General features: G+C 48.5%; 1 protein-coding gene across 2 annotated transcripts in view; it reads right to left on the bottom strand.

Moving 5' to 3' along the window:
- Positions 1 to 25,174, bottom strand: part of Slc23a2 (solute carrier family 23 (ascorbic acid transporter), member 2) — a 112,592-nt gene that overhangs the window by 27,750 nt on the left and 59,668 nt on the right. For both annotated transcript variants that reach the window (XM_005380823.2, XM_005380822.2), the window contains exons 3-8: positions 22,901 to 22,999; positions 19,919 to 20,035; positions 17,292 to 17,449; positions 7,864 to 7,952; positions 6,796 to 6,866; positions 5,580 to 5,761 (exon numbers count right to left, since the gene is read on the bottom strand). In XM_005380823.2, the coding sequence (XP_005380880.1) occupies positions 5,580 to 5,761; positions 6,796 to 6,866; positions 7,864 to 7,952; positions 17,292 to 17,449; positions 19,919 to 20,035; positions 22,901 to 22,999 (716 nt within the window). The remainder of the gene's footprint in view (positions 1 to 5,579; positions 5,762 to 6,795; positions 6,867 to 7,863; positions 7,953 to 17,291; positions 17,450 to 19,918; positions 20,036 to 22,900; positions 23,000 to 25,174) is intronic.

Here is a 25,174-nt window from a genome sequence, read left to right on the forward strand (position 1 = left end):
GAAGGGAGGGAGGGAAGAAGGGAAGAAGGAAGGGAGGGAAGGGAGGGAAGGGAGGAAGGGAGGAAGGGACAAAGGGAAGAAGGAAGGAAGGAGGGAAGGAGGAAGGGAGGAAGGAAGGGAAGAAGAGAGGGAGGGAGGGAGGGAGGAAGGGCAGGGAGGAAAGACAGACAGACAAAGGAGGGCAAAGGAAAGCCAAGCCAAGCCCAGGTCCCAATGGACTCACTGCCAAATTCTACAAGAGTTTTAAAGAAGATCTAATGCCAATACTCCTCACCTCAAACTTTTCAATGAAATCAAAAGTGATGGAGGATTCCCAAAGCCATTCTCCTGATTCCAAAAAAGGATCCAACCAAAAAAGAGAACTAACTATAGGCCAATCTTGCTAATGAACACAGATGCAAAAATCCTCAGTAAGACACTAGCAAACAGAATGCAACAAATCATCAAAAAGACCAAGTAAGATTCAGTCCAGGGATGCAGGGATGGCTTGTATCTAGATGTCCCCTCAAAGCCTCATGTGATCATAGGTGGGGCTTTTTAGAGGTGGCTGGATCTAGGATGTGTGGTGGTGCAATTAAGCGTGTGATGCCGGGGTTAAGAGTGTGTGGTTACCAAATTAGTCCACTGATTGGTTTGGCATAGTTCTAGGTGTGGATAACAGAAAGGCCCACTCTGGGTGTGAGTATACTCCATCCTGAATGGAACATAAGGGGCAGGAAGAGGACTTCTATAGTCACTTGCTTCCTCACTACTTCACTGCTTTGCTGCCCTCTGCCTACCATGAACTGTTTCTCCTCTGCGATACTCCTCTGCCACACCACCCTGCCTTGAAGCAGCCTACTGTGTATTGAAACCTCTACAAACTGTCAGCTATAATAAATCTTTCTTCCTTTAACTTTGGGTGTTGGGTCTCACCAAGAACAGGAACTAGACTATATGACAAATCAATAAAAGTTATACATCGTATCAACTGAAGCAAGGACAAAAATCACGAATTAATGCAGAAAAAGCCTTTGACAAAACCCAATGTTTGTTCACATTAAAAACCTTTAAAAAGCTGGGTATGGTAGCTCACGCCTGTAACCCCAACACTTGGGAGGCTGAGGCACGAGGACTGCCGTGAGCTCAAGACCAGCCTGAACCACATAGCAAGACCCTGTCTCAAAAAACAAACAACAAAACAAAACACCCTTCAAGAAAATAGGTATAGAAGGACTCTGTATCTTAATCTGATAGAAGTCATTTATGATAAACTAACAGCCAGTATCAAATTAAATGGGGAGAAGCTGAACGCTTTCCCTCTAAAATCAAGAACAAGACAGGGATATGTGCTATCACCACTACAGTTCAATATAAGTCTTGAAACATTAGCCAGAGCAAGTCAACACACAAAAATCTACAGCATTCCCACATAGCAATAATAAATTCTCTGAGCAATTAGGAAAATACCTTTCATAGTAACATCAAGAAAAATTAAATACTGACAAATTAATCTAGCCAAGGAAGTAAAAGACCTGTACAAAAACTATAGTACTCCAAAAAAAAAGAATAAAAGAGGACATCAGAAATTGGAGTGCTGGGTGTAGTGCAACCCATCTGTAACCCCATCTCTTGGGGAGGCCAAGGCAGGAGGATCTCCATGAGTTCAAGGCCAGCCTGCACTACCTAGTGAGACCCTCTCTCAAAAATGAGGGAAGGAAGGAAGGAAGTAGAGGGAAAGAGAGAGGGAGAGAGAGAAAGAGAGATGGGGAGGGACAGCGAGAGGGAGAGGGAGAGAGAAAGAAAAAAAGAAAAAAAGAAAAAAAGAAATTATCCCTGTTTCTGGATAAGCATAATCAATATAGTGAAAATGGTTATACTTTGAAAACTGATACACAGATTTATAATGCAATCCCAATCAAAATACCAATAGCACTCCTCACCAAACTATAGAAAAATAATCCTAAAATTTATACAGAATCAGAAGAGACCTGGAATAGCAAAAGCAATTTTGAGCAACAAGAGGAAGGCAGGAGGCATCAGAATTCCAGGCTTCAAGTTATACTACAAAGTAACAGTGATAAAAACAGCATGGTAGGCCAAAATAAAAAGACATGTCAACTGATGGGACAGAATAGAGGATGCAGAAACACCTCCACACATATTCAGCTACTTGATCTGAGCCAAAAATGTATGCTGGAAGAAAGACAGTCCTCTAAAAAATGTTGCTTCTGGGGAAAACTCACTATCCACATTCAGATGATATCTCACCATGCACTAAAACTAAAATCAAAATGGATCAAGAGTCTAAATGTTAAAACACTGTGCTAGAAGACAGAATAGGTACAACTCTTGAAGACGTAGGCATAAGCAAGGACTATATGAACAGAACTCCAATTGCATAAGAAATAATACCAAGAATCAACAATAGGATCATAATCAAATTAAAATGCTTCTGTACAACAAAGAAAACAACCAACAGAGTAAAGAAGCAACCTACAGAATGGGAAAAGCTTTTGTCAGCTATTCCTCAGACTAATATTTTAGAGGACTAGAATCAAGAATATATGAAGACTTTAAAAAAAAATATATATATATATATATATACATATATATATATATATGAAGACTTTGGAAAAATTAGAGCCTCTCCAAAATAAAAGACCCAATCAAAAAAACAGGCAACTGAAATGAATAGATGTCTCAAAGAAATACAAATGACCAGTGAATACATGAAAAAAAAGTTCAACACCTCTGGCCATTATAGAAGTACATATTAAAAGGACAGTGATATTCTCTTTTACTCCAGAAAAGAATGAGTCTGATCAAGGCAATCAAATAATAAATGCTGGCACAGCCACAGAGGAAAACCGGAACTCTTCTATTATGAGTGGGAATGTAAACTGGTAACACCACTATGAAAGTCTGTATGGAGATTTTTCCCAAAACTAAAACTAGAAATTCCACTTGACCCAGCTATTCCCCTTCTAGCTATCTTCCCAAGAGAATTAAAGACATCATTCTACAATGATTCATGCATACTAATGTTTACAGCAGCACAACTCACAATAGCTAAATCCTGGAAGGGGCCTATTGTATTCATACACAGTGGAGTACTACTCTAATATAAACAAGAGTAAACTTGAATCATTTGGAGGAAAACAGATGCACCTTGAGATCATAAGGTTGTCTACAGCCATACCACCCTGAATGCACCTGATCTCGTCTGATCTCAGAAGCTAAACAGGGTCGGGCCTGGTTAGTACTTCGATGGGAGATCATAACTTTAAATGAAATAAACCCTGCACACAAACAAATATTGTATGGTTTCTTTTACGAGAAACCCAAAATAGAAATAAAGAGCAAAACAAAAGATGATAATAGAAAGTATTCAGATAGAACTTTTGCATATGTGAAGAGAACCAAGAGATCGAGGGAGTGAGGGGAAGGGGATTAAAAAAATTAATATGTGTTGTATGCATGTGCAACTCCCCATGAGTAATGTGATCATTCTGGGCTATAAACATGTACTAATGAAAATGAGCAATACCCCCCCCCCAAGTCTCTGTTTTGGTGGTATTCAGGATTATACCCAAGATCTTCACAGTGAGCTACACCCCCAGCCCTTTTTTATTCCGAGACAGGGTCTCACTAAGTCACTAAACTGCCCAGGCTGGGTTTGAACTTGTTACCTCCTACCTCAATATCCCAGAGTGCTGAGCCTGTGTACACCACCACAACAGCTCCAGGACGTTTTAATGCACTCATGGTCTAACCATTTGGGGCAGGGCTCAAAGACCTTTGACAAAGGTTCCTGGCTGTTCCATGGCCCCAGAGTGACTCTGTTCCCTGGCTCTTCCTCGTTTATTCACAATGCAACAGAAGGTGGACCAGGAGTGGGGGTGCCATGGTGACCAGTCCAGGGCTGAGTCCCCACCCTCACAGAGGTGATATGACCAACACAAAAAGATTTGGAAACCAAAACTCACAACAGCAGAAATGGAAAGCTCCACAGAAGGATCAACAAAGCTGAGGAAATTAGAGAAAAAAGATGCCAAGATAGGAAGGTAGAGGAAGAGTTCAGAAAGTCCAACATGCCAGGAGGTCCACACAGTCAGGCAGGAGAGGAGGAAAGGAATGTGTAACTCATTTCCCACCTCGCCTGCCTGGGTTCCCGGAGAGAAAGGGCTCAAGGGCAAGGCCAAGGGATGTGAACAGCCGCACTGCACCAAAAGCCAGCAGGGGAGGTTTCAGGTGTCACAACTGTAACAAGTGTAAAGGCTTCCAGGAGTCTAGCTTGTGTCTGACTGGAGCATCAGAAGGAGAAAGAAGACACTGATGGCTGAGCATGTTACAGGACCAGTCAGGACAGGAGAGGAGAGGAGATAAGGTGGAGACCAACGAGGCACTGGCTGAGGACAGGCGCATGGCAGCAAAGGCCCGGAGATGAAAGAAGATCCGGGACTCGCTCTGGAGCTGGAACAGGAACTGGTGATGGGCTGTGGGCTGGGGGTGGGGCAAGGGAGGCCCTGGGGTGACTCTGGGGTTTTGGCTCATGCAACTGAGAGTGGTGTGTCACTTGCTAAAAGGAGGGAGACAAGAGAAGGGAACGGTGTGGGGAAAACAGGGAGGGAATCCAAAGGGTGGAGTCTTTTACTTATAATTGGTGGGACAGCAAGCGGAAAGGGCAAGTCTGGAGCTCACAGGTCCCAGCTAAGGGTAGAAGTCCCCAGCATCAGACGTCTGCCCAGGCTGTGGTGAGAGGTGGTCACCCAAGGAAAAGCAGTGAGGAGCAGGAGGCGGATGATCAAGTTTGGACAGGTCAGCCCCAAGAGCCGGAGGCCAAGGTGAGAAGGCCATGTTGGCTGCTGCAGTTTTTCTGGAAGATCACCTGTTCTATTACATTTGGTTTTGTTTCATTCTTAACCTGGGGGAGGCGCAGTGGTTCTCTCTGGACAGCAGGTGCCACCCCCTCTGCGCCCACGTTTCCTGCTTCTCATCCTGAGCAGCCTTGCCAGAAGCTGGGCTGCGCTGATTTGTCCTCAAAGGACCAGCTTTGAGGTTAATCGTTTCTATTTCAGATTTTTTCCATGTTTTCTTAATTCTTTCCCCCACTTTCAGCAGACTGATTTTTAACCTTGTTTTCCTAGTGACTGGTGGTAAGTCCTTCATGTATTTCACTTGCACCCCACCATCTGGCTTCCTTACCAAAGCTTAAAACCTAAGTCTCCCTTCTCCGAGTCTCTGCCAAGACTCTCTCCAAATCTGCTCAAACTGCATGTCACTTCCCAGCCTCTGGGTCTAAAACAGCCTTGAGCTATTCCCTACCTAGTATGAACTGAATAAAGTTTAAACCATCACAACATTTCTATTTAAAAAAAAACAATTATTTTTTTTTTTCTTTTCCAAGTCTGTGTGAATGCTCCAAAAGGCTGTTCCAGGCAGGGGACGTGGCTCAGTGGTACAGCACTTGCTTAGCATGTGTGTGAGGCCTGGGTTCAATCCCCAGTACTGCTGAAAAGCAAGCAGTCTGTCCCTTGGCGGGGGGCAGGGGGGATTAGGTTCTCCCTGACCCTGCCAGGAGCTGTGCGAACACTCACAGCATGGCGATGCCCCAGTGCTTCCCTGCCCTCTCTCCAGCTGCCTGGAAACCAGAAAGGCCAATGAGGGCCACGGTGGGCGTGATGGTCAGAGGCCCTATGTATCGCAGCAGAGCCCCAGGCAGGCCAAGGAGCCCGATGACCACTTCTATCAATGAGGACATGATGATGGCACCCTGGATCTGAAAGAGATGGAACAGACATGAGCGTGAGCTGTGTGGATGTCCAACAGTCCGCACATCACCTGCAACCCCAGCTAACAATTCTGCAAGCGAAGTTATTACACCACATGGCAGGCACAACAGCCGGCAAAGTCCCTGGGATCCCACCAAAGCTTCAGTGGAGTAAAGCAGGCCAAGCAAACTGGAGTGTGACGTCCCTGAAGGAAGAATAACAGAAAGGGGCACTGGACACAAGGCCTTTTCCATTGGTGAGTGAGACAGAAAAGTTCCTAATTGAAACACATTTCAAAACCAGCCTTCCAGGAACACCACGGTACTTGGACTGTTGGCTTTAATGAGTGAGCTCCTGGAGCACATTTAAAAGATAAAATTTTGCTGGGTGGCGTGGCACACGCTTATAATCCCAGCACTTGGGAGGCTGAGGCAGGAGGATTGCCATGAATTCAAGGTCAGCTTGAGCTACATAGTGAGTTCAAGGCCAGCCTGAACTGTGAAGCAAGACCCTGTCCCCCCAAAAATAAATAAAATACGGGATAAAATGTCTAAAGGAATGTCTCTACTGTGCATAACACACGTATCTGTGCTAAACTCTAATGTAATCTCATGGGTTTGGGAAAATATGAACACACTGTTAGCTATTCTTTGTCTCTGGTGGCTGCCAAGACTGCTCTTGTTCAAGTGTGCTTTGGCAGACAAACATCTGTGGTGCTTTCAACAAACACAGGCTGATGCTGGGGCCAGCAGCACCCATTCTGCTGTCTGTTGACAGCGGAGAGAGCTCCCGAGAGGGGGCCTCAGCCGGCTGCGCTGACAGGCATGAGCTGACAGGTCTGAGGGTCTGCAGGAGGAAGGGAGCAATGTTTCCTGCAGGCACAGAGCCACACTACAATTAATTTAACAATGGAAATAAACATTTCATAGTTGGACATGAAAAGAAGGCCTTAGGAAAAGCAACTGCAATTTCTTGGGCGCAACCAGCATCGAAGCGAATAGAAACACAAAGAAGCTGCAGGTGGACAGCGATGGTCCTTTACCTCTCGGATCCGCGGGTACCAGATGTGTTCTGTGTGCAAGAGCTCTGCTGTCCCATTGGCAACTGAAACATCTTGAAAACAAAAACAGACAAAGGTTTTCTTGGAGTGACACTGCTGTTTCACAGGCCACGCTCATTTTACTCTTTAAGAAGAATTCCCCCCGTTACAAGTACATTGGTGTCATTACCTATCCGTAAAATTGAACTTGCAGCAGTAGGGCTTGTCATACTGCAAGGTGGGTCCCCAGCACTAATTTAACCAAATGTCCTCATCCACTAGAGCTCCCCAAAGTGTCAAAAGCTGACGGAAGTGGTGCTGCCCATTACTAGTACCAGCTTCACGCAGGAACCAACCTTTGCAAGCAGCTAACTGAAATGTCAGACACCAAGGTTGCTGGACTGAGGTTGTAAAACCTTAGATAAAACGGAGGGCTTTTCCCAATTCCTAAATCAAATTAATGGTCACAAAGTAACTCCTAGGAGCAAGGAAGGAAATGAAGGCTGGAAAGCTTGGCTCCTAGAACCTCAAAATATAACTACGTTTTCAGAGTACGCCAGGTCTGACTCTGATTTTCTCCTGTTTCTTATCTTTTCCTGACCTTATCAGGTTCCTTAAGGATCTCTGCAATCCCTAAGGAAGGGGAATGAAAGTCATTTGCAGAAAACCACAGTAGCCAGATCCTTAAAAGGCAAAGATGATCCACAGAAGGGATGCTGACGCAGCCAAGAGAGTGATTACGGGTGGGTCATAAAATCCACTGAAAGAGAGAGGCGGGAAAATAGCACAAATAGTCTCCTGTCCCTTTGCCATGTTTGTCCCTTTCATTAGCATGGAGAAATGAGGTCATTTCTGGCCCTTACTTGCTCTAGGGTTAGGGATGAATGAGTGGATAGAAAGAGAGAGACAGAAACGGTCCACAGATTGGAGCATTCTAGGCTGTGTCTGGGTTGGTGTACTCTGCCTAATTTCAGAAGGAGCGAACACCGCTCAGGGCAGCGTGTCCAGGCCTCCCTTTCATCACCTGCATTCAAGGACCCCCATGACATATGTGGAAATAACTGCAATTACCTGTGGTGTTACATTTCCATTTATCTAAAGACAGGATGGCTCGAGCAGGGGCCAAAAATGCAAAAGCACTGGCCTGAAACAGGGGTAACCTAAAAGAAACGAGACCAAAACCATGATCACAGCATCAGGAACTACCGAGGTAGTTCTCTATTCCCAGCTTAACAGTCTTTTCCATAGACACACAGCACATCGGTAAGGCAGGCACACCTGAAGGAAGCCCCGCTCTGCACAGCTCTACGGGCGTCCATCCTCCCCTCCTGCCACTCTGTCCCCACGCGGCTCCGGGGGAACCCTGTGGTCAGTGCCAGCACCCCAACACCAGCCCCTGCCATGGCCAGTCCCTGCCATTGCCACCTTTTCCCCTTGGGGGTGGGGCCATCCCTAAGAAACATCAGTGCACATCTGTTAGGTCTCCCCTCCCTCCCTTCAAGCTTTCATCAGTTACCACTGGAAAAAAACTATCTCTTTCTGTTGTTCCATTTTAGGAGTCAAAAACCACTCTAGTCATAAAAGTATTGAAATCATTAAAGTAATGAAATCATGTTAGTGGTCTAGATGTGTCAAGAAGGAAAGCTGTAAGTTACACAGTGACCGTAGATATCATAAATATGCTACTTCATCATAAAAAATACTTCGGTGTTTTAACATATTTCAAAGGGCTGAGAGAGTTGGCAGACACTTCATTAAACTTCCTATCTGTATTCTCAAGTTAAATGCAGAGACCCTCAAATGCCACCATTCAGTTATACTTTAGATAATTCATATTGACTTTATGAATAATTTAGCTCCCCAAAGATTTTGTCATTTTTATTGGAAATGTGCATCACTTCAGCTAAGCTGTACCGGAGTGGCTTTGTTGGTTAGCATGAGAACTTAATAACTTTTTTCATATTACTTGGGGGTAAAATATAAAACTGGCTCCTGCTGTTTGCAGGGAAAGGAATTGCAAGGTACCCGGTTCCTTAACTGCTCCCTGAGACCTTGTCAGTGACAGGAGCCCAGCCTTCTCCCCTCTGAGCTATGATAGCAAGTCCTGCCCCCAGCAAAATAGAACTGGTCCGAAAAGAGTAAGTGGCTCTGGCCAAAGGACAAAGTGGCTGTCCAGAGCCCAGTTCGACCCATTCTGAGCTAGATGAGTCAAGACTTTGTCAAGATGCCCTCCTGGCTGATTCAGTCATGCAGTGAAATCAACTGAGCAGGTAGGACGGGCTTTAGGGCAGAGGTGAGCCACACAATACAAACCAGATGCTCTGCTGGCAGCCATTCACAGGGGCGTGCCCCCACCAACCATCCAGTTACAATTACCTGCCTGAGGGCCCCAGCTCTTTGCTGTCAGAGTGGAAGTGAAGGTTACCTAAAGCGGAAAAATACTTCAAAGGGGAAACATCTCATGCCTTATGCAATTCCTTTTGCACAAATCTTCAGGAACACACTGCAGGGGTGAAGGGGGGTCAGCATGCCATTAGAAATGGATGCAAATCATGTCTAATGGTTCAAAACATGTCTATTTTATGAGTTTCAGACCGCAAGCAAGGTACCCTTGGGGAATGTAACGTGAGCAGTGAGCTGCATCTGGAGCTTGTGCTTAGGGACACCACCATCACACTGCACCAGAGAGTCCCTGGAAGGGGCAGAAGTCAAGACCGGCTCTGGGTTTCATTCCTCAATCAACCACAGGCTGAAGCTGATCTCGGCACCTCTCCAGGAAAGCATTTTATGGCTTATCCAGGACAGGAGGTCCTAAGAGCACTGCTCAAGGAACCTCCCGCTCCCTGGGTTGCTGAGAGTGGGTGGCACTAGGGAAAGTCTCCCGGGATGAGCTGGGGAGGAGGTGCCCAGGCTGGCAATGCCTGCCAGACAGCGTGCCTCTGTAACTGGCAGCACACATCAGCGGTCTGAATGAAATTATCTCGGGGAAGTGAGGGTAAAGATCAAGTGAACACATTCAGTGGCGCTTTCCCAGATCCAGGTGGCAGAGCTACTTTCCAGCTGAAGAGTGGCATCCTGAAAGCCATTCACTGCACGCACTCTGGCTTGGCCACTGTCTGTGCGGAGGTGCTCCCAGACTGCCTGGCCTCACACACTTGCAGCTGGGGTCCCAACAGGGGCAGGTGCGCCCATTTCAGCACTGCTGCATGCCCAGAACCAACCAACGATGAACCGAAGGCACGCTCACAAATGTTCTTTGAAAGGAATTTTGTTAGACAAGAAATAGAGGACGAGCCTTCCTGACATGTTGACTTTTAAACTGCAAATATAGAAGACTTCATTTAAATTAAAAGCACTAAGTACAGGGATCAGAAGACATGTACGTGAATTTCACAGTAAATCCGGATACAAAGCCTCCGCTGGTGCCATCAGAGAAAGGTCGTAATAAGCTGGAAAAGGTTGTGAGTTCCACAGGAAGCACCATGAAGGTACAATATATATCTGTCCAGAAACTAAACTGTTTCATGGAAAACAAAAACTTCTCACTGACAGTGCTCTACGGCTGGCCTCCTTGAGCTACCATGAGCAACCTAAGATGGTACACAACCTCGCACTACTGAATGAGCTCCAACTTGAATCTGGATTACAGGGCAAATTTAAACAATAAGCTCTAAGAAATGTAAGTACATCTGGCTTTGAGGAGATATAGTTTTACCCTTCTATCAACAACCAGGTGTATGTCTCCTTAGCACTTTTAAAAAAAAGCAAAGCACAATGTGTCAAAGAAACGTTTTTCTTAATAGGTAACATTATTTATAGTATATCTATTCATCCCTCTGCCCATCTCTCAACTGAACTGTTAGACAGTAGCTTGCACACCTAGTACATGTCACCCTCTCTTAAAAATAAGCATATGCTAGTCGGGCATGGTGGCACACGCCTGTAATCCCAGCACTCAAGAGGCTGAGGCAGGAGAATCACTGTGAGTTCAAGCCAGCCTGGGCTACACAGTGAGATCCTGTCTCAAAAAAAAAAAGCTTATGCTTCTACATCAATAACTTTCCCTTATCATATCCAAGAAAAGATCATTAATAATGTAATTTAATATCCAAGCATATTGAAATTTCTCTTACCCAATGCAATCCAATGGCCTACACAATGTATTGTGTTTAGGGCACAGGTGTTTTGTACTGTTACTATGTCACAATAGGACACTCTGCATGTCCCACTAGGTAGGGATGCTTGCTTAGGGTGGTGACTGCTATATCTCTCCATCTGAAAAGTACTCTTTCCTATTTGTAATTAATAATTTGTATGGTGACTTTCTTTTTTTTTTTTTTTTTGGTATTTTTGAGACAAGGTCTCACTATGCAGTTCAGGCTGGTCTTGAGCTCACTTTGTAGCCCAGGCTGGCCTCAAACTCCGCAACGATCCTCCTGCCTCAGTCTCCCGAGTGCTGGGATTACAGGTGTGCACCACCATGCCCGGCCTTGTAGGGTGATTCTTAAGACTGTATGGATGGCATATTATCACTTGCTTTACATTCTAACATGGGGATTTAAATACTATGATTTTCTAAAACACACCAAAAAAATGATTTTCCAATTTTATCATTCCATCTATTATTAATTTATTAATCAACATCTTTTTTGCAAGAACATTTCTTTTTATTCAATGTCATTTTCTCCTTTTTTCTATTCTCTGAACATCACTGTAGACTCATGAATTCTTTTTTCACTCCAGGTTTTATAATTTTCTACCATGACTGCTCTTAATAATTAAATTGTCCTGAACTTGTCCAAAGCAGTCTGTTCAAGCCAGTTCCTATTCCTCTTGACAAAGCCTTCCCCACCCTCCTCCCCTCCCTCCTTCATTCTCTGAGTAAGTCCCTAGCTTTCTGGCCTGAGATGGTCCAGATTCAGCGTGCCCTTCCCTCGGCCCATACCCTGGGGTCAACCACCCTGCCAGGGAACCTTGGTTCGTAATAACAGAGAATGGTGGTTAGGAACTGAGACCTGGGCTCTAGGTGGACTTGCTGTCCCTGAGGTCCACTGTTTCTAACTATGCCTTTTTTTTTTTTAAAATCAAGGATTATAATGACTCTTACAATTCAACCTAATACCACTGGACCCTTCTTCCTTTCTCTATTTTATCTTTCTTTTCTTTGGATAATATCCTTTTCAAACATGATAGTATTAGCTACTGCAGGTCGAAGGCTTGTTAGCATGTAAGACCTTTACTACTTTAAGATCTAGCCAGGTACAAAAGGGCATGAGCGTCCAGGGCATGACAAGGTCCTGTGCAGATGACAGTAGGGTGCATGTGACTGCCCACGTGGGTAGAAACTCACCAGACTGTATGCTAGTTAGAAGGGCAGATTTCACTGTAGAAAACACTTTACAAAGTTCTGTCTGCTAGGTATCTTCACAGGGTGTGGAGGGAAAACACTACGGATTTCTTAAGGTGTCATAATGCTTAATAGTCCCAGCATTTAAGTGAGAGAAAATGGAAGAGCTTCCTCTCTCCTGTACGGGGACTACGCTGTCTTCTGCTCCTGTTCCGTGCTGCTTCTGCCAGCCGCCTGCCTAAAGGGGAGGGTAAAGGGGCAAGAACGGGGCCAAGAGGAGGACGAGCAGTTCACAGCATGGAGATGTGCCAGGCAGTGGGACGTGAAAGTCAAACGAATACACACATCAATCGGGAGGACCAGCCACTTTCTAGGATTTATCACCAACAAAAACAATACAATAACGTAAAGGGAGACCGCCCAGAAGGGCAAGCGTGAAGAGCAACCGTGGGAAGCCCAGTAACCAGCCCTACAGAACAAGTGGCTGACTCAGGAGTCCCTCAGGGCTCAGCGGGAGCTGCATCAAATGCCACTACCCATTTCTGATGGGCTCAGGGGTCAGACAGGCCCAGCCTATCAGGGTGCTGGCTGTGTGGCCACGGCCCACACCCACTCCCTGTACCACTGGTCAGGGCCACACAGTTCCACCAGGCTGCAACCCCTCTGCCTCACCTGCCTCCTTCGCTTCAGGAGAGCTTGTGTGTCGATTAAGGGCCAACAGTCTGCAGGGTGCACTGACACTCAATACACCTTCGTCATTTTACACCAGCGGGAACCAGGCTTTGAGAGACCAGGCAGCCTGGCCAAGGTCCCAGGGCAGGGAAGGCAGACCTGAGCCCAAAGCCCCAATGTGGCTGGCTAGGGCAATGATGTTTTCCAAGGTCGATCTCCTCAGGAACTCCCTGGCCTCTCAATGTAATGTACTACCTCAACATTCTTTCTCAGTGAAGTAGCTGGTAAATTTTTTATTTAATGGAACAACAACAAAAAAAAAATCGGACAACCTGCTATTATGTGCCTACTCAGGGACTTTGGCAAAAATGTTCACCCTGAATCATCAATAGCCCTGACCCCTTTTCCAGGTTCCAACAAATAAGGGAAACTACGAAACAAATCAGACACCATGAGAACTCACTCAAGACAAATCCAGGGCGTGGGACACTCTGACAACCAGACTCTCCCTGCAACTGCTAAGAGACCAAAGGGACACTGTGAAAGAAGGCTCCACATGAGCCAACGTGCTGGCTTGTGGAGCCCAAGGGGACTGCTGTCAAAAGTATTTTCAGGATAAGCAGGAAAGTCAGTGTGGACTGCACAGGAGATGCCAGGACAGAAGCGTTCCATTTTGTCAGGGGCCATCGGCGAGAGCCTGGTTGCACAGGTGGCCCTCATTCCTAGGGGAGTGTGTATGTGAGCTATCATGCTAGCAATAGTAACAGCAACATATGGACCCCACGCATATACAGGTATGGAAGGAGAATCTGCTCACTGCACTCTTTTAAGTTCCACCAACAGCGAGGAGCTCAAAGCCCCCAGGTTTAGGGCCTTGCCTACATGGAGAGGGCCCCTCGAAGGCCCCATAAACCTGTTAAGATTGAAGAAGGGGACCACACCTCTCCTGGGCAGACTGCTTCAGGCTGAATCTGGGTGAGGGGGTCTCTCAACAACCCCGCCCTGACGGTGAAGGATTGTAAAGCTTTGCACTAAGTCCCAGAACGAGCTGAAGGGCCGCTGGAAGGGACAGCATGTGTCAGCAAGAATGAGGACAACCCTCCCAATCTCCCTCAGGGGCACTCAGCAGTGAAGATGCTAAAAGCAAAGTGCAAGGAACCTAGGTCAAAGGAGAAGAGGTAGGAGTGGGGAGGCGGAGTGAGAGAAGGAAAAGCAGCTACCCGAAAAGGTCCAAACCCCAGCAGGTGGAGGTTCTAGGTAGTGACCGAGCATGCAAGTCCCACAGGTGGTGCTGAGATTTGGGAACTCTGCTTACGGAAAGATGGTGGTTCCCGGAGCACAGGGGCCACGGGCAGCAGCGGGGGAGGGGTGGCGTGTGGCATGTGCCCAACTGCACTCTGGCATCTCAAGGGTGGTGCCCTGTGCTCGGGGTGAAGTCTCAAAGCTACCCATCTGTGTCACCACTGCAGTTTCCCCATCAATTCTGGTTGCTTTTATGGCACAACTGTTTCCAGGCCAGCCCAGGAGGACCCGGCCAAGCACAACGGTCCTCGCGGCTCCAGAGTTCCCAGGGCACCTTAGAAGCAGAGGTCACAGTCGGCCCTCGGGGCCCATGACCCCAAGACACCCAGTGCAATGAATGTGAGTGACAGCAAGCACCACCGGGATACACACACACACAGAAAGGACTTGCAGCAGGAACTGTGCCATTTGGAAAGGACCGTGAACCTGCCTGTAAATCATGAAAGCTGAGCGTGAAACAACTCCTCCTTCTGCTGTTCTGAGCCTGTGAAACCCCAGCAATACCTCATGGTTCACCTGCAAACCTTAGTGGCGACGCTAGGAGTGAGCCCCCCTTGGCTTCCCCTGCCTTTTCCTCCCACAGGGGCCACTCTTGCATCCCTCACTTTTCTGCTTACTTGATCCTGTTTTGAGCAGAAAGTAAATACAAGAGCCTGTCAAAATTCACAGCTTATGACAGCCCATGTCACATGCATTTAGTGGAACAAAAGGAAGTTCAGTGACAGCCTATAACCTCCTAAGCTAATTGGGGAGGCTTATAATAATCTACAATAATACAACAGGTAGTTAAAGTAACAATGAAATGTCACCCACTGGACACCTCCGGTAGAGGTGGAGAGGCCACCTGCCCATCTCAACGTCGAGAGGGTGGGTCCCCTCACTTCTCCTCTGCCACTGCTAAAACCAAAACCTTTGAGGCACAGGCTCAGCTAGTAGGGTCGTGCCAGATCCCTCCCCCTATCTGCCAATGGGGAAAACCTGTGCCACACTGTCACTTCTTGCCACTATGCCACGGTAGAAAATGCTCGCTCATCTCTCAGAGGCCAAGCACTCACTCAGTCCTCAGGGCCTGACTCTACCCCCAGCTGCTTGTGAGCCGTCAGGCCCCAGCAGGATACAATGCCTTCCTGACGGCGCTGCACCGTACGGCGCAGGTGTGGGCCACGCACTCATCACACAGTCACTTCCGCTTACCACCTGCTGCGCAGAAAGGGGAGGCACCTGTGGCCCTGAGTCAGAAAGCTCTCCTTTCCCAGGTCAAGACTGAGGACGCCATCCACAGCCCAAGGGCCACAGAAATCCCATGTCCCCAGACAAGCACCTCCGGAGAGCACCAGGACACCCTCCCGCTGCCTGGTGCACAACCAAGCCCACAGCCACACAGCGAGGATGGCGGCGGGGGACCTGCTGCTCTTCACACGCCACAGGGACGACAGGGTGCACTGCCTCACCCCCAGGCTCCACGCTTCTGGTCCAGAGCCATCCAGGCAGGGTGCCAACTCCTTCACCTGTTCTTTGTCAGCTCACTGCCCTTTCAGAGGAGGAGGGGAGAGAGCCGCATGCCTGGACAGTCTATTTGGGTCTTGTGCCCTAACAATGAGCAAGAGGCTGCCCTGCCAGGACTAAAGGGACTCACCCTGATTCCTCCCAGGACCCTCTGCTGTGTCACCTTAGACTCTGTCCCCCAGGTTCAGCCTAGGCCTTGGCATGGTGTACGGGGGTGGACATCACTGCAGCCAAGACCTCTCTTACCCGCTCTTCAGGTCAGCCAACCACTCCCAACCAGAGGCCTTGCCTGCATTACAGATGGACTGGCCTCCAGGTTTACTGACAAGCCAGATGTTTAGGGGAAGAAGCACCTCCCAGAGCCCTGCTCCTGCAAGCTGGACTTGCCACACAGAGCCCTGAACAGCGTAAGGCACAAAGGAGGCACCATCACGTTCAGCTGCCTGGTTTGAGTGCTGCATGGAAGGCTTGGACCTCACCCCCGCCAGCAGTGGATGACAGCCCCGCCCCACTGCCCAGCATGGTGGCTGTCAGTGGCCTAGTGGGGCCAAGAGCCCGAGAAGCCCAAGGACGTGCCGGTCCCATGGCTCTCCATCAGCGGCACGCACAGGGGCTGTGGGAAGCCCTCTCAGGACATCATCTATACTGCAAGCGGAATACCCAGCACCGCTCGCTGCCACCCAGCGAGGCAGCATTCCAGCTGATGAAAGTGGAGGCCTCAGCCCCCAGGCTACCCTCAGAGCTCTGTACCTCCCACTGCCACTTCCAGCAAGGACGCTGCGGCCTGACTCAGACTGTCTCTGACAAGCAAGAAAGAGAACAAGAGAGCTCATGCCAGGACAGTCCTGCCGGAGCGGGTCCCCCCCCGACAGCCCAGCCCAGCCACAGGACAGGAAGTGAGCAGAAGCAGGGACAGAGGAGAGGGCCAGCCCGAGAGAGGTAGGGGAGGACACCCCAGTCCTTCCTGGCTGTTCCACTCTCACGGGGATGCACAGGTGAACAAGCCAGAGCCCCAGCATCAAGGAGGCCGCCCCAGCCAGCAGGGAGAAAAGACACAAAACCAGAAAAGGGCGCGTGGGAGTAAAAGCCACGGCTGAAGAATGAACACAAGATGTGCGAGTGGGAATTCAGAGGGCGAGGGCTTCCAGGGAGCCGGGCATGTGTCACAGGAGGAAGGGAGAACCAGGGCGGAGGGTGCACAGGGCTGCCAGGGAGGAGGCTGAGACGGCAGGTCACGCAGGGCAGTGGGAATAGGGCTCAGTGGCATAGCTGGAAATGTGGAGGCACAGAGAGCAAGGGACACATGGGACACCAGGCACATCTCAGTTTGAGCAAAGAATGGAACTGCGGCCTGGCCAGCCCAGGAAGATGTGGATGGCAGGGTGGGGCACAGTGGGGGTCAGAGAGGAGCCTGGAGGCAGGAGGAGCTCTGGGGACCTGGTGGGAAGGCCCAGGAGGGCGATGAGGACCATCAGGAGTGGAGATCAGAGACAGGCTGAGTTTCTGGACTGGGCCACTGGGAGGGGGTGGTGCCCTTCACCAAGAAAAGACACATGGCAGTAGCCCTGAGGGTGGGGCGGGCACTGACGGCCACTGGCATCCCCCCTCCAGCCAGTCCTTCAGAGCTGAACCTTGCAGCATGTTAGCATCCCACTCAGCAACCCAGTCTCACCTGCATCCAAACGTGGTCTGCAGCAAAGTGGTGATTCCCACGCAGAAGAAGATGGTCCCGATGAGCTGGCTGGTGGCCCACTGGTCATACCCCACACACATGGCGTCCGCCAGCAGAAAGGGCACTGCGATGGTGCCGCTGAAGCAGGTCAGATAGTGCTGTGGGCAGGGGAGAGATAGGAGTGGGGAAGAGTGAGGCCCCCCGTTTTCCCTGGCCGCACCCTTGCCTTCTCCAAAGCTTCCTGTGGCATCCACAGGGTACTTTCTCCTCTGTCCTACTCACACATGTGAGTACTCTTACGTTCTGGAAATAAACCCAAGTTACTCAAACCGTATTTCTGATTTACTTGTATTTTACACCTACCTCCACAGGGTGATTATTCAATGGTTTTTCTGTTTGAGGGTATAGTGTTTTCCACCTTTTCCTGTGGTCTGGCATTGTTTGGTAAACACAGCACTCTGTTTCGTTCAGGAGAGGTTCAAGGGCATGGTGACTGTAAGACTCATCCAGGAGAAACTGATCAGCTCTCCCTTTGGGGGCCCCTCCCTACTCCCTGTGGCCTTGGCAGAGTACCCCTCTCTCCCCTGGGTGTCTGGTTTATTTCTGCTCTGCAAACATCCTACGTTTCTTCCACTCCTGCCCACACTTCTCACACACGCCGCCAGCAGCCCACAGAGCCAGTGGCACAGGTGCTTCTGGGAGGAGAGGTGGCTGCTCGGTGTGCACAAGTATGTGTGTGCTGTATGTGCCAAGAGAAGCAGGGTGCAGGTGGGGCTTGATTTAAGGGAGACTTCCAGAACCATCTATAGTAGAAAGCCTTCAAAATGTACTTTTCTTGCACCTATTTAGGGCCTGCCAGCCTGGGTAAGTTGTTTACCAAGAGCACAGAGCTCCTTTGGCCCTGACTCCTCCTTCATGCAACTCCCTCTGTCCAGACAGCCTCAGCTCTGCAAACCCGTCCACAGCACCAGTAGGCAGCAGGCCTGGCCCCACTCCCAAGCCAACAAACATCCTGGGCCCTGAGACACCTTCACAGCTTCTGAGAAAGCTCAGGCGAACCCACTGCACAAGCTCAAGGAAGCAAGAGTGGAAAGTCAGACTCTAGAAAGGGGTCCAAGCTGAAACCCAGGAGGTGGCGCTGAGGAAAGACCCCCACCTCCTGCCACCCTAGCACACTCACACCTCAAAAAACTAAAACTAGAAAAATGACATTTGACCCAGCTATTCCCCTTCTAGGAGTCTTCCCGAAAGAGTTAAAGACATCATGTTATGGTGGTGCATGTGTAGCCATGTTCACGGCAGCACAGTTCGTGACAGTGAAACCTTGGAAGCAGCCTCCGTGCCTGCGTGAGACAGATGTGTGGCTAAAGAAAGGGTGGCCTTGACCTTGAAGCACTGCTGTGCCACTGGGGGGGCGGGGAGGCGGCCAGGCCTTGAGTCTCATATCAGAAAGACAAAAATAAGTAAGGAACAACATAAAAGGTAACAGGAAAAAAAAACTTTCCTAGAAGAGTTTTTGGCTTATGACTCTAAACACTGTGATTTTATTTCTGCATTTTCTGACATTTATAGGATTTGACAGCTTTTTAAAAGTATGTCAGCTGTAGATTTCTCAAACCAGGGATATCTCTGTTCATGCTAATATCACTTCATATTTTTGTCAAGTAAATAAACCTTTGGATGGAAAGAAAGAAAGAAAGAAAGAAAGAAAGAAAGAAAGAAAAGAAAAGAAAGAAAAGAAAGACGAAGGGAGGGAGGGAGGGAGGGAGGGAGGAAGGAAGGAAGGAAGGAAGGAAGGAAGGAAGGAAGGAAGGAAGGAAGGAAGGAGAGGAAGGAGAGGAAGGGAGGGGAGGGGAAAGAGTAAGTGCGCCTCCTTGTTCGTCTCTCTTCTCCAAAAGAGCCATGTATAACCCTAAAGGCAAGGGAAAAGGTGCTGACAGCCAGGAGGGAGGGTGCTAAAGGCACAAGAGGCCTCCACTAGCTTGTGCCTTGAGCACCGGCCCCAGCTCATCCGTGCCTCCTTCCACCGGAAGCTGCAATGGATGGAGGGGCCACTCTGTGGCCAGGTTCCCTTCCTCTACATCCACGCAGCTAGGGCACTTTACAGGGCTGCCTGCATTTCATGGCAGACCTTGCCATGGGTGTGGCCTGGTTGGCGGGGACAGGGATGGGAAGTGAAAATTAATTCCTTTTCACTCTTCTGTATTTCTCCCTCTAAAATCCTCTTCTATTTCTATCCTTTCCTTATTTTATTTCTCTTGCTTGTTGTCTGAATATTTTTTCTTCTTTTCCCAGTTTTCTTCCTTCTATTATGAACTTGATGTTAAAAATTCTCACTCATTGTTCTTTTGGTTTTTTGGTTAGATTTTTTGAGACAGGGTCTCACTATGCAACCCAGGCTGCACAGTGCGTTGCTCCAATTTGCAGCAATCCTCCTGCCTCAGCCTCCAGGGTGGTGAGATTACAGGCATGTGCCACCACACTCCACCCATCCATCATTCTTAAACCAGTCATTTTATGATAAAATCTTTAGTAAATAAAAACCAAACTTGAATTTTCTAAAATTCCAGATGGTAGACAATTCAAGCGTCTTCCAGTGGTTACACATCCTACAGGAAGCATCTTACCTGCAGCCCCAGAAATATGCACAGGTACCAGGGAGGAACATCTTCTATGGTGTAGATCATGTCTGACCGCTGGGGGTCCAGACTGCCAGTGCTGTCCAGGGTCTCTGCGAGAGAGCTCTGTGGGCAGGCCGGGACAAGGGAGAACTTAGTGAATGCCAGAAAACCGTCAGCTGAGCACAGCCCACTGCTGATGACAAGTGGTTTCCTCACGCTGCTCAGTAACTGTGAGCCCTGGCCACCTGTGATGCAAGGCTCAAGGACACTTGCTCAGTGGGACAGGCAATCCTCAGAATTCAGGGCTCCTGTGTCCCTTGACATTAACTCATCCCCAAGAGCACCCAGCTTGCTCAGAGCTGGCCCCCAAACTTGTGGACCCTCCTGCATGGACAGAGACCATGGAGACCATAAAGTGATAGCTTGAGTGAGACCCAAATGAAGACATGCTGTAAAACGTTTAGTCACTTTCAAACTGATACCCCTTTGGCCCCAACCCACCTCTGTCCAGAAAGGATTTTTGTACCTAAAAATAAAACTTATGTCTCCCTCCCAAAATGGTTACTCAGACAAAGATGCTGAATGCAAAAAGCAAAATTCCCAAGTCTATCAACATAATAACTCAAAGACACTAAGAATGTATTTATAATTCGGATGACAAATTTTCTTCCCCCTAACCCCCATTAGTAAGAACTTTTAAAGAGATTAAGTGTTGCATGCTTTTGAAGCCCAAATCACACAATGTCCTCACACTTGAGGTTACAGCCCAGGATTTCCAGTCAGCCTGGGCCACACTTCCAAGCTCACTCAGCATCGGACCACACAGGAGACTCAAAGTAATCCTGCCTTCCCCCAGGGAGTCTCCGAACTGCGGCTCCAAGAGAGAACAGCAGCCTGGGAACCAAATCCCTTAAATACAACACGTGGTGCACCTCTGACGAAAGGTAAATGTCTGAAGTAAGCTGACATTTGATCTAATCTAACTGTAACCGAATGTGCCCTTTTGGAGAGAATATTTTCTTCTGGCAGATTTGCACTGTTGAACAGGTTCAATTAGATTGTGGGTGTCTTTTGAAATCTTGGTAGAAATGGCAGAGAAATAGAGAAACTCTGTGTGTGTGTGTGTGTGTGTGAGAGAGAGAGAGAGAGAGAGAGAGAGACAGAGACAGAGACAGAGACAGAGAGACAGAGAGAAAGAGAGACAGAGACAGACAGATCTATGTGTAGAAAAATCAGCTCAGTAGGCTGGCGCTGTCCAAATCCTGCACCTTTCAAAAGAATGCTTGGCTCTTGCCCAGTGCCTGGGAGACAACCTTTGACATCCTGCCTCCTAAGAGTGGATCTGTGACTGGAAGCCTTGGACTGGGCCAACTGTTTGTGCTAACAATCAGCTGGCCTCTGGTGACAACTGAAGTCAGCTCTGCAGACCTGTGTGACCAACGCTTAGTGTGAACCCTGCACACTAGGCTGGGGTGAGCTTCCCCAGAGGGGGCGCACCTATGAGTGCTGTCACCCGTTACTGCTGGGAAACCGAACACTCCATGGGGAGAAGCCAACCACAGAGCCAGCACCTGGTGACTCCTAGACCTGCCCACATGCCTTTTTCCATCATTTTACTCTCTATGCTTTCTTTGTTTGAAAACAAAACAAAACAAAATAATAACAACAAACCATGAGGATTATAACGCGGCTGAGTCCCATGAATCCTCACCAGGAACCCTGCACTGAGCTAGCCATTCGCTAAACATGTTGCAATCACGGATACCGGGCTTGCCACGCAAAGGACAGCTCAACACCAACCACTACCTACAGCCTACTAGTGCTACTAGTAACAAAGCATGAGGCAAAAAACACTTCCCCCAACTGAGCACGTGCTGGAGTTTCACTGTTGAAGTGTAGTCCCCAAAGTGACACTACTGAAAGGTGCTGTGGGCTTTTAAGAGGGAGGGCCTAGTGGGAAGCCCTGAGACCATGGGGGGTGGGTGACACACAGGGACCTAAATCACTCACTCCCACACTTTCCTGTCCTGATGAACCCTACCCATCAGCAGCCCACTCCACCGAGGCTGCCCGGTCTCGAACCAAAATAAACCTCTTTACTCCCAAGTGCCCTGTGTTAGATATTTCACTATGTGACACAATGCTGAATAATACAGTATATGACTTTTATTCCTCTGGCCAAAGAGCTTCATCAAAGGCACCTTCTGTCTGCATGAGCTACCTGCTACTTTCTCTTATTCTCTCACTTTCTGCAGTGTTAGAAGACAGCAAGCATAGTGCTAATACTTTTTTTTAATATAAATATTGTAAATAATTTCATTCAGTCCTTGTAAGATAGGTGCTAATACCAACAGACAAAAAGTCTTTCACATGTCAGAGGTTTTCAGATTTTCAAATATGTGCCAGTTGGACACCTGAAATCAAAACTGCTCAAACTCTGAAACTCTCAGTGGCATCGAAGAAGTTTTGGATTTCCAGATTAACTTTTGGATTTCCACGCTTCATTTCCAGATTAAGCATGTTCGGCTTATACAACAAACAACAGAAAGATGATGTCCATGGCGCTGCAGCAATCCCCTTAGGGTCTGAGTCAAGCTTACACCCAGGCCTGACTCTGGCCTTCAAGCTCTTAACAGCTTTTCCCTGGCACCCCCCAGGGCTTTTAATGATGTATGATGATAATGCCAAGTGTGCTGCCACATGCCTGTAATCCCAGCACTTAAAAGACAAGACAGGAAGATTGGCCCCAGCTTGAGGCTAACCTGGACAACACAGTGAGTTTAAAACAGCCTGTGACTACATGGTGAGGCCCTGTCTTTAAAAAGAATCTGTACAATATCCCTGCGCAGGGTCTCACCTCACTGTCATCAGACGAAGCTGTAACTATGACTCCTACCTCCACTACAAAGAAAACACATCATAGGCACAACCCTCAGCACACCCCAAGCCACAGACATTGGGACCCAGGGCCCCGGGCCAGCTGAATACCTTCTCCGCAATGCCATTTTCCGTAGTGTAGATGGCCATGAGCTCTGTGTCTTCGTTGTCCTGCTCCCCGCTGGACGTGGCCCCTCCATTGATCACCACCTGAGGAGAAATGCTCCATGAAGAGGCTGCTTCAGCACTTACTACTCAGTTGTAGAGAAACATGCTGCTTCCAAAAGCCCTCCAAGATTCTCATGGGAGCTGAAGCAGCACTGCCATCTATCCCGGTCCCCACATGAAACCGATGGGCGCTGCTGTGCAGGGAGAAGGCGAGAATTCTGACGGAGGAGAAACAAACTGGGTCCCACCGGATAAAGGTGAATGAGCCAGAGTGACTCCTCGGGCTATGGGACCCCAGCACCCTCCAAGGTTCTCAGAGGCAAGAGGGCCCTCGGTTGCCTCTGTTAAGATGTCTCCACAAACCCTGACTGGGACTTTACTGGCCACCTAGTAGGAGGAAGTACTGGGGGCTACAGCACTATCATTGTTTACCTCACTTGCTAGCTGTCCGTTTCTCACCACTGTAAGCAGACCAGCCTGCTGCTGTGTGCACCTGCTCAGGGCGCTGGGAGGCGTGTGCAGGTTGGAGAGTGCAGGGAGGTGATAGTGGGGCACAGGTGTCTAGACCCATAAAATCTAGTTAGACAGACTCAAAGGAAACACCTGACACCTGGCAGCAGTCTTGGCCCCCTCGCTTTCCATGCCTGTCCTCAGCAAGGGGCAGTGGAATTGTCTTCACTTCCACAGGGCTGGAACAAGAATTTCAAAATATTTTTACTTTCACCAAGCAGTTCTATAACCCGGAATCTGTCCTGAAGAATAGGAAGGGCTTTAACTCAAAGTCATCACTGATTAAGTATAATAAGTGCCTAACTACAGACTATTCATGTGCAAAATATTATGAGAAAAAATGGTTCTTACAGGGAATTTGTAATGCAAAAATTGCATATATAATATTTAGTTAACCATACAGATGGTAATACAACATTTCAAAAAGACTGTTAAATTACAGCACACCATTTAGAGAATAATGTTCTGCTTTTTTATTGGTGATGGTAGGGAGGATTTGAGACAGGATATTTCACTATGTCGCCCAGGCTGGCGTCAAATTCACAGCAATCCTCTTGCCTCAGCCTCCTGACTGCTGGGATTATAGGTGTGTGTCACCAAACCCAGCGATGCTGTAGGCCTTTGACTTTTTACAGAAGCCAACTGGGTTTGTGATAGTGCTTTATAAAACTAGCTGCTAGCAAGATATACCCACTTCCTGAGAAGTTCATGTCCACAAACAGAACTCCTGCAATGGGTGCTGCACTCCACACCTATCACAGCAGCACTCAACCCACTGAGAAGAAGCCAGGGAGGGCCGCGTGACTCAGAATGAATTCTCCGGAAACAGCAGCGCTCAGTCAGCAGCACAGGTCTGATGTGGAGTCCTGTGCTGCTCAGACTGCCTCCCCTGCACTGTCTCGGTTGCTGCAGCAACAACCGCTTCCTGGTACAGGCTGCCTTTGGGAGTGATGCAAATGTTTTGGAACTAGATGGAGTCGGTGACTGCAGAACACTGTGAATGTGTTAAATGTCACTGAATTGTTCACTTTCAAATGGTTAATTGTTATGAACACCTTGCTGCCTCAATAATTTTTAATTTAATAATTTTTTTAATTAATGTGGCAGCAAAGACGACAGATGCGGCCAAGAGGCAGCAATTCCCTCTGCTCTCCTGAGTTTCCCCTCTCTCACCCACATGCACGTGCACACATGCACTCTGGAATAAGTACTGTAAAGCAGACAGGCCTCAGCTCAGACAAAGGCTCCCATACTCATTTAACAACCATCGTGGCTGGCGACATCGAAGCCAGCATCCGGGTCGGCCGAGCAGTAGGAGCTGGGGCCTAGTGCGGCTGGAAGTTGCCTGGGTGCCCCAGACAGATGAAGTGATGAGTCCGGGCTGGGGCATGACTTCGCTGCCAGCCTGTCGGGGATCAGGCAGGAGCCAGCAGGCACCCTGGCAGGTGGGAAGCCTTGCTCCCCTAGGGTAAGGTTGCAGGCCCTGTGCCTGCCCCTCACGGAGGTGTCCAACTGCACCTAGGCCATCCTGCCCTCCGCATCAGGGTTCTGCCACGTGGTCAAGTAAAACCAACTATCTTGGCTGTGTTCCAGCAAAGGAGGATGCAGGCTGCCATTCCCAGGGGCTCTGTGCTGAGTGGGAGTCAGGCTAAGGAACTCAGACTTACTGCAGGGGACCCTCGGGAAGCTATGAGCGAGCGGTGCTCA

Source organism: Chinchilla lanigera, unplaced genomic scaffold (genome assembly GCF_000276665.1).
Source record: "Chinchilla lanigera isolate Chin_1 unplaced genomic scaffold, ChiLan1.0 scaffold00014, whole genome shotgun sequence".
Classification (NCBI taxonomy): Eukaryota; Metazoa; Chordata; class Mammalia; order Rodentia; family Chinchillidae; genus Chinchilla; species Chinchilla lanigera.